This window comes from Schistocerca americana, chromosome 3 (genome assembly GCF_021461395.2).
Source record: "Schistocerca americana isolate TAMUIC-IGC-003095 chromosome 3, iqSchAmer2.1, whole genome shotgun sequence".
In the NCBI taxonomy this organism is placed as follows: domain Eukaryota; kingdom Metazoa; phylum Arthropoda; class Insecta; order Orthoptera; family Acrididae; genus Schistocerca; species Schistocerca americana.
Genome location: NC_060121.1, coordinates 549558400 through 549574578, shown reverse-complemented (window position 1 = coordinate 549574578; position 16179 = coordinate 549558400). Strand labels below are relative to the sequence as shown.

The 16179-nt window shown below is 40.2% G+C and overlaps 1 protein-coding gene across 1 annotated transcript in view; it reads left to right on the top strand.

The window, feature by feature from the left end:
• Nucleotides 1-16179, top strand: part of LOC124607430 (protein kinase C-binding protein NELL1-like) — a 935048-nt gene that overhangs the window by 726871 nt on the left and 191998 nt on the right. Inside the window, exon 10 of the mRNA XM_047139757.1 lies at nt 5713-5973. Coding sequence (XP_046995713.1) covers nt 5713-5973 — 261 coding nt within the window. The remainder of the gene's footprint in view (nt 1-5712; nt 5974-16179) is intronic.

The following is a 16179-nucleotide window of genomic DNA, read 5'->3' as shown; positions in this document are numbered from 1 at the left end:
GCTTAACCACCACTTAAACTTAAACAATATGAGCAAGGACAGTCCAAATACAAAAGACTGTGAAATTTCAGCTTTCATGTTCAGCGATTCCTATCTTGGAAACAAAGCCAAGATGGGAGAAATGAAAATATTAAGGAAGAAGATATACACTGACTGACAAAAAATACACTGACTGAAAAAAAAGTGAAGCACACTGACGGGGAGGAGGAAATGAAATGAAAGTTAATGGGTCAGAGGATATACAAAGTTATTCCTATGATTACATAAGGAATTTGGCAGTTTGAGCTCAATTATCAGTATGATATTGCACCCCCCCTCCCCCCCCCCCCCCCCTCCTGGCCTGGATGGATGCCCTGATTCTGTTGGAATGGCATCATGGATCCATTGTGTCCTCTCCTGAAGCAAACTGGCCCAAAATTATTGTAACTGGTCTTTGATATCGCAGACTCTGGCATTGAGATGGAGCTATTGTACAAGCTGGTCCCACACATATTCTACTGGGGACAGTTCTAGGGATCTTGCAGGTCATGCAGACAGCTCATAGAAATACGTGCCTTTTGTAAATGAGTATTGTCCTGCTGTAAAATTGCACCATGATAGTATTGCATGAGAGGTAACACATGAGGCTGCAAGATGCCCATGACGTACCATTACACCATCACAGTTCCATCAGTTACTACCAGAAGTGACCTGAAGTCATACCTGATGGCTCCTCACACTATACACCACTGTGCCTCTTGAAAAAACTGGAAGAATGGATTTTCTCCTCAGGTTGCCACCATATTCAATGATGATGGTCATCAAGGATAGTGCACTGTGAATATAAGGATGAAATTTGGAACCCCTCTGGATCACAGACAGGCTTAGGAATTTCTTGATAAAATTGGACCAGAGTTAGCGATGAATCTGGTCTAATATTCAGTGTCATACGAGTAAACCTATGCTTATTTTGTTGTATTCTGAAACTGAGGAGAGGAAAACATTCTTTAAATGACTTTTGCTGGTGCAAAAATTCTCTATCTAACCACTGAAGTACATTCGTTGTACCAGCTAGAGTGCGGATTATATCTGCTGCTTTGTCAGGGTGAGCACAAAATACACACACACACACACACACACACACACACAAGAGGAAGTGACATGTATTAAACTTTAGGCCCATTTTTGCTTGTTATTTAGGACTATAATTTGTTTTAGGCATTATGAATTTATGGAAGTTTTGAGATGTGAGATTATGTCTAGGAAAAATATTTCATTTGTTTTCAAAAAAATCGCATGAAATGAAGGGTAGTTGAAAACTGGATGTCCTTATAGTTCCAAAGTGAAACCACCTCCTGAAAACAATTAAGGGGGGCAGGGGGAAGGGGGGAGGGAGGCACACAAACTATGACAAGGCACTTCAGACTGTGTGGTTACCCCATGTGGCAATTCTGCATGTTAGACCACTTCATTAACTAACTTTAAAACAACTAAAACTCAAAGATTTTGACCATCCTTGCAGTGATTCTCTTCAGGGTGAGCAACTGCTATATTCTGATAATGGTCTTCTCCTATACACTGTCTTATTCAGTATCAGATGGCTACCAATATCACATACTGGGATGCCATTGGGTGATTTGAAGTAAAGATTGTTATGGAAAGGTGACTGTATGGTAGGTTATTTCATGTGCTACTGTGGCAGGTGATTGGTTGACAATAGAAAATCAGCAGCTTGTACCCAGGTTTAGTGTTTTCCTGCAGTGAGACATTGATGCCACACTGGCATTTTTTTGTGGCTGCTTGTATATACTGTTGAACCCAGTTCATGTAAAGCTGCCATTTTTCAGCTATATCCATTCACACATAATGTTGTTTGGAGCTCACTCAGTTCATTTTGATGGTTATTGGAAACTGATGTACAGCAACAGACACCTGCATGTGAAATTGTACCACCATCCAGCACAAAAGAATGCGCTGACAGCCCCACTGGATGAGTTCACTGACAGCCTCCAACAAGAGCTAATAACCAAGCTCCAGATAACATTGTGAATGGATATAGCAATAGGAACATACAGTGAACTATAAGATACTGTGAAGACGAAACAGACAAAGGGACAAAAGATCCTCTTTCTGTTGCTCATTTACCTTACGTGAGAGGCATCAGTGACTGCATAAGCAAGGTGCTGCAATATGAAGGAATTCAACCAAGACTGAAGACATGTTGAGGCCCATAAAGGATTCCAAAGATGTTCTCCACATTGCAGGCATTGACAAACTCTGACGTGAATGTGAAAAGCCTATTTTGGTGAAATCAGGAGATGGATTAGCACTTATTATATTGCTTTAGAATCAGCATATTCTTAGAGAACCTTTGATATGATTCTTGTTGTAAACTGTGGCACCTTACATTAGATATTAACAATACTATTGCTGTAAAGCATAACATTTAGTGTTCAGAAATATTTATTTTGTTGCAAAATCTTAAATGCATTAGTAGATGTATTCTTCTTATTATTAATTATGCTTCAGAGAAGTACAGTGCATTTACTGAAAATAATAGATGAGTCTTTTTATGTTTCTTCAGCTGTTCCCTCAGTGATGGGAACCAACAATTATTATAACAAAATGTAAGGTGATGTGTTTCCAACAAACATCATCTTACTTGCAACTGGGGCAACACAACCGATCTACATTTACATCTACGTCTCAACTTGCAGCTGAACACTATCAGGGTTATAGCCAATCTATGAATTTTAAAGAACCTTGTATGTTTGCTTGACCAGCTGTAGATGCAGCAGGGAAAAAATAAGAGACCATATCAAAATAATTAAGAGCTCTAACAGCATGAATAGGGGGAACAATGATCCCTGTCCATCAGATTGTGTGTGTTCACCACCCAGAAGGTCCACATGACCTTGGTTCAACAGTATAAAGAAGAGACCACGAGAGAACAGCTGCAGCATGCATCAACAACTCACTGCAGGGAAATACTACTTGTGGATACAAGCTGTTGATTATCAAATTGTTCAAAACCATCCCAGAATGTAATGTCAGTAGCCACCTGGCAAATGAAATAAGAGAGTGTATAAGGATCTTAGTTTTTTAGTGTTTCATGATGACATGGTCTAACACCCAAAATGATTCTATTGAAAATGCTGAGGGATGTTTAATTGTGTTTCTTGTAAGTTACTGCTTATGCCAAAAGATGTTTATTTCAATTTGCAGATGTCAAGTACGTTAACAGACTCCAATTACACATTATAGAACCAAATATATGAAGCTGAAACAATGTTAAGGTATAAATAAAACAAGAAATACCGTTTACACACTAGATTCTATTCTGTATTGCTCTTTTACTCTATAAGGCAGACACACATACACACTTACACACACAACTGGTTAAGTGAATCACTTGCTTCATTTACAAAAAATTCACAGTATGTAGTTAAGAATAGTATTTTCAATAATAAGAAACTGGTGCAATACAGTAACTTTAAATCATGTCATTCATATAAAAAATGGTTCAAATGGCTCTGAGCACTATGGGACTTAACATCTATGGTCATCAGTCCCCTAGAACTTAGAACTAGTTAAAGCCAACTAACCCTAAGGACATCACACAACACCCAGTCATCATGAGGCAGAGAAAATCCCTGACCCTGTCATTCATATAACTTGAGGCATGCTGAAAAGTAATGTCTCCTAAGTTTTTGTTCTGTTCTCAATGTCGGTTGAGGTATTATATGCTGTGCTTATTACTCAGCTGACTTTCCCATTTTTCTGATGCATGTTACAACCCAATGGTGGTAGAGGACTTCAGATTGTCATGTACAACATGGCAGTGTGTAATGTAACTATGTTGGTGCATGAGAAACAGTGTACTGTAATCATGTTTATAACTGCAGAAAATGTCCCTCCAATTGAAATTCGTGGAAGAATGAAGGCTGTGTACAGTGATGATCATCTTGACATCAGTGATGTGTCATGTTGGGTTGTTCATGCTCATAATGAGGAAACGGTGGGGCTATTCTGTGTGTGACAGAGCTCAGAGTGGACAACCACATGTGGCAACTAATGAAAGTTATCACAATCAAGTTGATGATCTCATCAGAGAAAATCATCAGATAATAACTTGCCAGCAGCCATAAAAAGCTTAACAACCAATGAAATTCAGTTTAAGAGAAGCCTAAAGGATTTATTGGTGGCCAACTCCTTCTACTCCATTGATGAATTTCTGAGGAAAACCAACTGATTTGTATATAAGTACAACATATCTTCTGCACAATTTCAGTGCAGTAATGTGTTCACTGAAAATTTGTGTGTGTGTGTGTGTGTGTGTGTGTGTGTGTGTGTGTGTGTGTGTGTGTGTAAGTATAATCTAACTTCTGCACCATTTCAGTGCAGTAATGTGTTCATTGTAAATAAGTATTACAGTAGTTGTATTACATGTTTCTTACCTTATAAATAAATAAAAAACTTTTTTATTTTAAATTCAGTGCAATAGTATTTGTAAAATGACTCTTAGTGTTCATTAAAAAATGACGATCATTCCACTTGGGACCTGTGGAATGGTACATTAGCTTATTTGTTTTAGTTTAAATATTTGTCATGTATTGTTGTTTTTCTGACATGTTCCACATCCAGGAGGACCTCCTCACTACGGATCAATTGGAATGAAAGTAAATCTAATCTAATCTAATCTACAGCTCTCAGGTAACTGTGGTATATCTCAAGAATGTTTACAAGCCATCATTGCAGAACTGCAGTACAGAAAAATGAGTGCATGTTGGCTACCTTGAATGCTCATTCCTGACATGAAACATAGAAGGTAGGATGTCTGTCAGCAATGTCTTTTGAGCATGAGGCTGATGGGTTCCTCAACAGCACTGTGACAAGTGATGGAAATGCATTCACCATTTTGACCCAAAAAAAAAAAAAAATAAATAAATAAATAAATAAATCATCATTGGTGTTCTACCACAGAGGATCACTGACACCAAAAACATTCAAGATCATGCTATCAGCAAGCACAGTCATGCTCACAGAGTTCTTGGATGTTCAGGGTGTGGTGCATTTGGAATTCATACATACAGGCACCATCATAAGCCCAGCAAGGTACTGCAGGACCCTCAGAAACCTGAAAGCATAAATTTGAAGATTTTGTCCACACATGGAGCACCCTCTTCTTCAACATGACAATGCCAGACCACACATGAGTGCTGTGACACCTGCAAAAGTTACAAATCTTGGGTTCACTGTTGTCTATCATCCCCCATACAGGCCATATTTGGCCCCTTCAAATTTTAATCTGTTTCAGAAACTTAAAGTAAACATTTGAGAACTTCATTTTGATAGTAATGAAGCAGTGTGAGCAGAGGTGCGGTTGTGGAATTATCAACATAGCCAAACATACTACAGTGCTGGAATCAGCAAACTGGTCTCTCACTGGGAGAAATGTGTTCACTGCCATGTTGACTATGTTGGAAAATAAATATGTAGACATGAAGAATAAATGTGTGGAATGTCAAGAAAGCTTGTTTTATTTAAAAAACTTTAGGAGTGTTCACATAAAAAATTCAAAGACTTTACTTTTCATTATGCCTTTGTAACTCATTTTTGTATTTCTCTTTTCAGTAAGGGGAATGATGGTGATTTTATGAACATAAAAGATTTTTTCACAAATGCATTATGATTCTGTGCCATTACCTAATATTTTTCACACAATTTCAACAGATGTGGATGAATGCCAGCAAGAAGGTGGACTCGATGGACATCACTGCCATTCCAATACCCGCTGTGTCAACACTCCAGGCTCTTATGTATGTGAATGTTTGCCTGGTTATCGACGTCTTGATAAGTTCAATTGTGTGGAGTTGGATGAATGTAGCACAGGAGAACATGGATGCCATAGCCATGCTTCATGTGTCAACACACTGGGAAGCTACCGCTGTCAATGCCAGCAGGGCTATGAAGGCGATGGATACAACTGTAAACGTCAGTAATAATATATTATTTATTTACCTTCTAGAGCTTGGTAAAATTAAAAATTTTCAATTCATTTTGACCTTTCCTTTCATGATATTACTTTCTGCATGTTGAATTTAGAACAGACTTTTCTTCCATTCTGATTCATGACTTAACGACATCTTGTTATTACTAAACTCATTATTTTTTTACTTAATCACACATTATACCACGACACCTTTTTTTGTGTGTGTGACTACGGAGAGTTCGGATGACTAGATTTTAACTGTTACTTCTGGTACATACTCGAAGTCAATAATACCAGTATTTTAAAATTTGGCTTCAAATCTCACACCACCTTTTGAAAAGCATTATAGTCTGATTGTATTGACATGTAAGATAACTAGTGCAGGATGTTCCAGTTGATTTGTTCATTCATTTATTCACACATAATGTTCCAGAAGTCCAATCATGAAAGGGAGCATTCACGGATGTAGAACAAATCAAGTCATACATTTATAGGCAAAAGCAACCTCGGCAGGCAGCAAGTTATGACGAGTACTGGTCAACTCATACTTATGATTATAGGAACTACACTGTGTTGCTGTATACACAGTTGAGCCAACACATTATGACCACATGCCCACCTTAGTGGATTCTGTGTGGCATGGATTTGATGACTTTGTGGTGGGTTTCTGGATATGTATAACAACAGATATCTATTCATAGGTCACACAGTTCCTGTAATTCCAGGTGGTTTGTGGGTTCAAAGCTGACTCCTCCTGATAGTGTTCCAGGTATGTTCCATTGAGTTAAGATGGTGCAGGGGTGCAGGTGGTCGATAATAACATAGTCCACAGCTGTCATGGTGCCTTCAATTGCCACCACAGTCCACACAGAAGCCCAGGTGAATGTCCATCATAGCACAATACTGCTCCCACTAGCCTGTGTCCATCATACAGTGCATGTTTCAAGCAGCTTGTAGGATGGCGTTTCCTGACATGAGCATCAACCTGCTGCAACAAGAAACATGATTCATCTGACCAGACAACATGTTTATATTGATCCATAGTGCACCCTTGATGATCCTGTGCTCTTTGCAATCAAAACTGACGAGGTCTATGTAGCAACATGTGAAAACATTGGGGTCATGTTCTGCAGCACCCCATATTCAACAATGTAACCTGTGTGGTGTGCTTGTATGACCATTGTATTCTGTCATCTCATCTGCCACAGATTGCCACCTATCCTGCTATATCAAGAGGGTACACATTCAGCCTCCATGTTCTGTGATGATATGTGGACATCCAGCACCATCTCACAGTTTCACTCTCGTTCAACCACTTTTCATAGGTGCTCACAACAGTAGCATGTGAACAAGTGATCAGCTATGCTATTTCTGAGATACTCATTCCCAGGTATCCAACCAAAAGAATCTACCTACTTCATCTGAGGTGAGCAGAAGTCTTTGCTGCATGGATAGTGGGGGTGCAGAAGAGGCATGGTGTGGGGAGGCAGAGGGATAGTAGGATAGGGATGATGTAAGATACTAGTGCTGTCTGTGAGAGCATGCATGGACGTGGTGGTACTAGCTCTAGTCACCACCACATAGCTGCAAGCTTCCAAAGGCAGCTATAGCATCCTCCCCCACCCCTGTCCTACTATATTTTATATTCCCCATCCCACACCTATTCTGTTCCTCCACCACCCATCCTAACATTATTTGTTGCTCACCTCAGATGCAATCACAACTGGACATTAGCTCCTAGTCATGATAGTGGCTATATGTATGTGAGCCGTGAATGTGTGAGTGTTCTTTTTTTCCACATCTGATGAAGGACTTAGTGTGATAGCTAAATATCACCTAGCAGTCTTTTTTCAATGGGTCTGTCTGCCACTAATGCCTTCTCCATGTGGTAGTACAATTTATCCTTTTCATATTGTTGTTTTCCACCCTGGATTTTCCATTGTTTGATTTAGCCCTTTGGCAAAATCGCTAATGTCCATTTCTGTCCTCATTTCTGACCTGTGGTATCAGTAGCATGATTCCCCATTTTCTTCTGTGCTACCAATACACTTTCCTTACATTGTCTTGTGCTCACAGCACTACCAGGCAGCACTGAGTCTTGCAGTGGGCTGTTGTTCATTAGGGCTTTGGCTCATCAGTGTATATTTGTATGTACATTTGGAGAAAATCAGTTACAAGTACTTTAAAAAATGCCACTGACCTTTCTCTTACAGTTTTTTGACTTTTAACTATAGGCATAGTATGAAGTTCTATATAAACTAGTACTTCATACTAAGTATTTATGTAACTTTACTGATTTGAGATACCACTATCAGCAAACTATGCTTTGTAGAAGACGGAAACCTGTTTAATATGAACATTAATACTAACTAAAATTTACATTTCAGAATGCAAATATTCTGTTAAATTGTGGAAGAAGTGTCTAATAAAGCACTCATTTACTTTGTTTTTTAATATTGCAGGCATTTCAGTTTGATGTCTGTTGGCTAACATGATGAAGATATATCTTGTATGTAGTAAGAGTAACACCATCAGCTTCATTTATTTGTTTTATTGATGTGCAACCATTTTTGGTGTTACAGTACACCATTTTCAGCCTCCTCTATGACTCGGGGTTATCTCATTGATACCAGGAATCATATACTTTCTGTAGGAGGTCAAAAGCATCAGCAGCTGCTAAACTGAAGCATCCTATTGTGCACGGCGTGTATGATGTAATAAACTTTCCTGTCATGTAAAATAAACAAATCACACACTTAAGCAATGCACACCATGAAAATGACTTATTATTGTTATGTTGTCAACTGAAGTAGTCACCTGATGGAAGGTGTGTCCAAGGTCATTCTGTGATTGGCTGTTGCTATGGGAGCTTTCCTGTAAACAACCAGCTGTCAATCACTCTGTTATTTTAATCCAGGTACGGGCCACATGTTGAGTTGTAAAGACCTCAATTAACTCACAAACATGTGAAGCCAAAAAAATCCAAGTGCCTATGAACTTAAAGATCTTTAGTCATTTCTTGGCAAAATAAATTATTATGTAAAATTTATAACAAATTCCACCAGGCTCCTTAATAGTCTACACAAGAAATGTGCAAAATATGAATGGTCACAGTAGTTTCAGGAGGCTTGTCATAGGTTGGAACATTAGTTAAAAGTCCGATTCTTGTCTAGCGACTTATGAACCATCAGCGCCTTTATCCTGGTCACCACATCTCAACATCCTCACAAAAATGATGATGTATGGAACAGCCCATCACCCATGTCTCTAAAACACTCACTTTGGCCCAGATCAGTTACCCACAACTCAAATTTAAAAAAAAAGAATACCAGTAGCTACCATATTGGCACCAAAGAATCCCATACATTTCTTCACAGCAAAAAATTTCATTTCATATTGGACCATACACCATTAATTTCATTGTTCAGTCTTAAAAACTGCCTCCTAGAAAAAATGACACAAAGCCTACAACATGTGGCCCTCTTCCTCAGCAATTACAGTTATTCAGTTGACTACACTGACAGTACACTGTGATAACTCAGATGCCCTATGCAGACTATAAGTGATACTGAATTAGAAAGTAACTTTCATATGATGTGCCATTGCCAAGCAACATAGCTTGATGAAACTTGGACCATACATAGAACTGCCATAGTATAGTGCAGATAGTAACTGAAAGAAATATGCAATGAGACAAACAGAAATAACACTTTTATTCATAGACAGTAATTACATTGAAGTCCTAATGATGGTCCCCTGGGTATTACAGAAGGTGGGACATGGTCCTTAATAGGGTGTGTCACCACTAAGGATCGCAATACATGCTCCACAGATTGCCCCCATGCTGGCCACAAGGCTGGTAAGGGGGACTTGTGGTAGGGTGTTCCTTGCCTCCAGCTGCACAGTTGACAACTGCTAGATGTTCATTAGTACACACGGGCGCACTGCAGTACATCTCTCCAACACATACCCCATCTGCTCAGTGGGATTTAAGTCAGGTGAATGGGCAGGCCAATCCATTTGCTGAATATCCTCCCATTCCAAGAGCTCCTCTGCCTGCACAGATCAATGCAGTCATGGATTGTCATCCATAAAAATGAAGTCAGGGCCAAATATACCCCTGAGAACATGTACATGTGTAAAGAGTACAGTGTTATAATAACACTGACTAATTTGTGCACTGTGTTTGAAGATTTGGGGATTAGTATGCCCATGCACCATGATGCCTTGCCACACCATAACGTCGGGTGGATTAGGTGCCTTAATTTGGTGAGAGGGGCAACACATAATGCACACAGGAATGTTATTGAACATGATGGTTTTTGTGAGCTGTATGCTGAGGTGAGGCATAATGTTGCATGGGCATAATGGCCTCCAAATCTTTCAACACATTACACTCAATGGTCACCTTTATTGTAACACTGCAGTTGTTCCCCACATGCATCTTCTCAGTGGTGCATTTGGCCCTGATTTCAGTTTTCTGGATAGCAGTACAAGGCCATATGAAACTGTGTAAGTGGAGGAGCTCTTGGAACAATAAAATATTGGCTGAATGAACAGGCCTGCACACTCCCCTAACTTAAAACCCACTGAGCACATGTTGGATGCACTGTGGAGATGTACTGCAGTGCATGTACCAGTAACCATCCAACAATTATCAACCACACTGTTGATACGCCCTACCACAAGAATGCTTTACCAATCTTGTGGCCAAAAAGTTAGCACATTGCAGAGCATGTATTACTTTCCATAGTTGGCACACACCCTATTAGGAACCACGTCCCACCTTTGTAAATTCCAGGGGTGACTTCAGTGTAATTATTCTGTTTGAAGAAATGTGTCATTTCTGTTCATCTCATTGCAAATTTCATTTGATTACCATCTGTACTGTAGCAGTTCTTTTTAGGCATTGTCCAAGTTTCATCAAGCTATGTTACTTGGCAATGACACATTATGTAAAAGTTTTGCACATCACTATAGATGACACCTTACGGAACACCCTACAAGTGTTTCATGTCACTGTATCCATAATATCGAAAGCTGTATCTGAGGACGCTGTCCCCAAACAAAGTAAACTAAACTCCTCCTGAACAGGCCATGAAGGCCCAACAGTACCGACCGGCCTCCGTGTCATCCTCAGACCATGGGTATCACTGGCTGCAGATGTGGAGGTGAATGTGGTCACCACACCACTCTCTCGGCCGTATGTCAGTTTCCGAGACCAGAGCCACTACATCTCTATCAAGTAGCTCCTCAGTTTGCCTCACAAGGGCTGAGTGCACCCCGTGTGCCAACAGTGCTCAGCAGACCGGTTGGTCACCCATCCAAGTGCTAGCCCAGCCAGACAATGCTTAACTTCGGCGATCTGATGAGGACTGGTGTTACCACTGCGGCAAGGCCATATCCCCAAACAAGTTAAGAAATATATTCATGAAGGTTGGCCAGAAGGCCTCCCACCTAACTTTCTTCCAGAACTCCACACATATTTTTCCATGAAAGCAAGGACTTATGTTGTACAGGGATTAATGATGCTGACATCAGATGCCAATGACTTCCGGTGGTGTCATCCTGTTGCCACTGCATCATTAAGTCGTAAACCTCCTGTATGCTGACCCAGGGGGTGACACACATGAAAATGCTTAAAGGGTGGCATGCCTACTGTTCGAGCATCATGTAAGATACTGAGAGGACAGCCTGCTCCAGCAAGAGCTGTCGGTCAACCTAGTCAGGACCCCTGCAACTGTTCCAAGCCTGGCTAAATGTGCTGTATCCATGGCAGTGCATTCATCTGGACTTGGGCGTCCCTTTGCTCACAGAGATGTGGCTCATCATGATAGACTCATTTTCCATGTTTGTTACATAGATACCAGAGCAAGAGAGACAATAAGTGCCTCGTGGAAAATATTTTTCATTAGAGAGGTCCAATAAATGATCATTTTGGATAATAGTCCTCAGTTTTCTCCACTATGTTTCAAGAATTCTGCTCTTGGAATGGAATAAAACACCTGCCAATGGTGCCATACCACCCAGCCTCCAATGATGAAGCTGAGCAGTAGGTCTGCACCTTTAAGGTGTGGGTGTGGAAGATGGTGTAGTGTGACAAGGCTCAGGTCCTGACCCACTTCCAGCTTCCTACATGACCACACCACCAAAACAAGAGTATACTATGGTGCAACTGCTACATTGTAACTAACACCAGACCTTCTGTAAGCTCCCGCATCTACAATATGCTCGCACCATCCCATCCATTGCTGTTGCTACTCACTGGACACAGAGGTTTGAGCTTAGACCTTTGGGGGGTCAAGGATAAGTACCAGAAGTCATCAGAGTCACTTGGTGATGACAAATGTTCACAGTGGATGGCAATGTCATCATGCTGGTACAACACACCAACCAGCTACACCCACAACTAGCAGTCTCCATCTCGAGACCACCAACAACATCACTGTAGCTGGCTTGATACAACTGCATAAGCCATCAGAACTGTTTCCCCATCAAATGGAATCCTTTTCCACCTCAAGCATCTGTCTTCCAGCATGGACCCCGGCGACCAGGCCCCAACATCAGCACCATGCCTCCACCACAGGCATAGAATACAGCAACAACAGATGTAAAGATGGACAATGAAACTTTAGCTGACTTGCCCACCTCATGCCTTCCACTACTAATTTGGTGATCACAATATCAAAATCATTGCATCCTATTAGGAAGTTTGTGCACCATGACAACCCAACAAGTATGGCAAACAAGGGAATCTCCAGCACTGGTCACTTAATCTTGAAGCATTCTTTTATCATTATTGCATATCAGTTTCAATCACAGAGTGATCACATTCAGTGCTAAAATAAAAATAAAAACACACAAAATCAAATGTAAATGATCAATGTGCAAACATGTGAGTCATTTTACAATAGAGAACATTGCGTTTTACAAGATAAGTCTTGGTATGTACTATATCATGTAAAACTCAATGCTCTTTATTGTAAAATGACACATATGTTTCCACATTGATCATTTAGGTTTGAATTTGTGTGTTTTTATTTTTATTTTAGTAAGGAAGATGATCACTCTGTGACTGAAATTGATATGCAATAATAATTTTAAAAAAGGGTTTCAAATTTATGTGACCAATGCTGGAGTCCCCCTTGTTTGCAACACCAAAAGGGACACTTTCGCCCCACATGCCATTTAAAGGGGGAGCCGTGCTGTATTTCTGTAGTCCTTCAGTGATGTCAGTACCCTGTTGTGTTGATTATCAGTGACTTCTGTAGCAACCAATAAGAAGCACCAGTGGACTGTCACTTGGGAATGGGTGCTAATGTCAAGACGGAGACAAAACCTGATTGCTGGACCACTGTAAGACACTTCAAACCAAGCTGTGCTAAAGTTGCTACCTAACTTGCACTGTACTTTCATGACTTGGTTCCTTACTTGATTTCGAGAGGGCTGTGTTTCGATTGATTTTCTATGAATTATTGGTGGATTTACTTGAACATGGGCTATATGTATTATTCTCTTGGAGTTTGCTACAATTTATGACAACCTGGTGTTGGCTGGAACTGTGAACTATCAAGTAATTATGACAAATCATATTTTGGTATAAAGAAGAGTGGTTTGCACTATAGCAGGTGTATAAAAATATGAAAAGCTTTATTTAAAAAAAAAAAAATAAAAAATAAAAAAAAAAAACGATTGAACCTCTTACATCATTACAGCAGACAGCAAATAAAAATGCTTTTCTATAAATTTCTCTGTATAATTTATGTTTATCTTCAAGAGTCTGTTAATTCAGTTCCTTCAACAACTCCATGACAATGTCCCATGGATCAAACAAACTTGTGACTATCTATGCTGTCCTCTATATATGTTCAATATCCCCTGTTAATTCTACTTGCTTCAGCTCCCATACACTTCAGGATGGGTCGCATGAGTGAATTGTAAACAATCTCTTTTGTAGACTAATTGCATTTCCCCAGTAGTTTACCAGCAAAACAAAGCCTACCACCTGCTTTATTCGTGACTGAACCTATGTGATCATTCCATTTCATATCCTTGCAAAGTTTTACACCCAGGTATTTGTAGGATTTGGCCAGTTACAGCTGTGACTCATTGATAGTATGTAGTATTTCTGCTGGCTGTAGTGATGTTTCTAAGAGAATAATAACTTTTGTGCTGACCTGATAGGATGACCCTAAGGTTATATTCATGATAAATAAATGACCCAGATGTACTCTGTCATGTGGATATTTTTCAGTGCACGAGGTGTGGGCTACATCTATTTGCTAAACCCTACCACAAAGTCAGACTTGCCATATTGCTTGATGGAGTAATAGTCCTTCATTGCTAACAAAATTTTAAAAAGAGAAAGGGAAATGTATTGAACTATTTATAAGTACAGACAGCCAGTAGCAGTAAACATAATAGTGAAGTCATTTGTGTATGTAGGAAAGAAATCACAAAACATACCAATATTTACATTCTGCCAGAAATTTCCTTACTGATGGACACTTCTTTCTATCTACATCAACATCTACATTTATACTCCGTAAGCCACCCAACGGTGTGTGGCAGAGGCCACTTTATGTGCCACTGTCATTACCTCCCTTTTCTGTTCCAGTCGCGGGAAGAACGACTGTCTGAAAGCCTCTGTGCGCGCTCAAATCTCTCTAATTTTACATTCGTGATCTCCTCGAGAGGTATAAGTATGGGAAAGCAATATATTCGATACCTCACCCAGAAACGCACCCTCTCGAAACCTGGCGAGCAAGCTACAGCACGATGCAGAGCGCCTCTCGTGCAGAGTCTGCCACTTGAGTTTGCTAAACATCTTCATAATGCTATCATGGTTACCAAATAACCCTGTGATGAAACGCGCCACTCTTCTTTGGATCTTCTCTATCTCCTCCGTCAACTCGATCTGGTATGGATCCCACACTGATGAGCAATACTCAAGTCTAGGTCAAATGAGTGTTTTGTAAGCCACCTCCTTTGTTGATGGACTACATTTTCTAAGGACTCTCCCAATGAATCTCAACCTGGTACCCGCCTTACCAACAATTAATTTTATATGATCATTCCACTTCAAATCATTCCGCACGCATACTCACAGATATTTTACAGAAGTAACTGCTACCAGTGTTTGTTCCGCTATCATATAATCATACAATAAAGGATCCTTCTTTCTATGTATTCGCAATACATTACATTTGTCTATGTTAAGGGTCAGTTGCCATTCCCTGCACCACGTGCCTATCCACTGCAGATCTTCCTGCATTTCGCTACAATTTTCTAATGCTGCAACTTCTCTGTATACTACAGCATCATCCGCGAAAAGCCGCATGGAACTTCCGACACTATCTACTGGGTCATTTATATATATTGTGAAAAGCAATGGTCCCATAACACTCCCCTGTGGTACGCCAGAGGTTACTTTAACGTCTGTAGACGTCTCTCCATTGATAACAACATGCTGTGTTCTGTTTGCTAAAAACTCTTCAATCCAGCCACACAGCTAGTCAGATATTCCGTAGGCTCTTACTTTGTTTATCAGGTGACAGTGCGGAACTGTATCGAACGCCTTCCGGAAGTCAAGTAAGATAGCATCTACCTGGGAGCCTGTATCTAATATTTTCTGGGTCTCATGAACAAATAAAGTGCGTTGGGTCTGACACGATTGCTGTTTCCGGAATCCATGTTGATTCCTACAAAGTAAATTCTGGGTTTCCAAAAATGACATGATACTCGAGCAAAAAACATGTTCTATAATTCTACAACAGATCGAAGTCAGAGATATGGGTCTATAGTTTTGCGCATCTGCTCGACGACCCTTCTTGAAGACTGGGACTACCTGTGCTCTTTTCCAATCATTTGGAACCTTCCGTTACTCTAGAGACTTGCGGTACACGGCTGTTAGAAGGAGGGCAAGTTCTTTCGCGTACTCTGTGTAGAATCAAATTGGTATCCCGTCAGGTCCAGTGGACTTTCCTCTGTTGAGTGATTCAAGTTGCTTTTCTATTTCTTGGACACTTATTTCAATGTCAGCCATTTTTTCGTTTGTGCGAGGATTTAGAGAAGGAACTGCAGTGCGGTCTTCCTCTGTGAAACAGCTTTTTGAAAAAGGTGTTTAGTATTTCAGCTTTATGCATGGCATCCTCTGTTTCAATGCCATCATCATCCTGGAGTGTCTGGATATGCTGTTTCGAGCCACT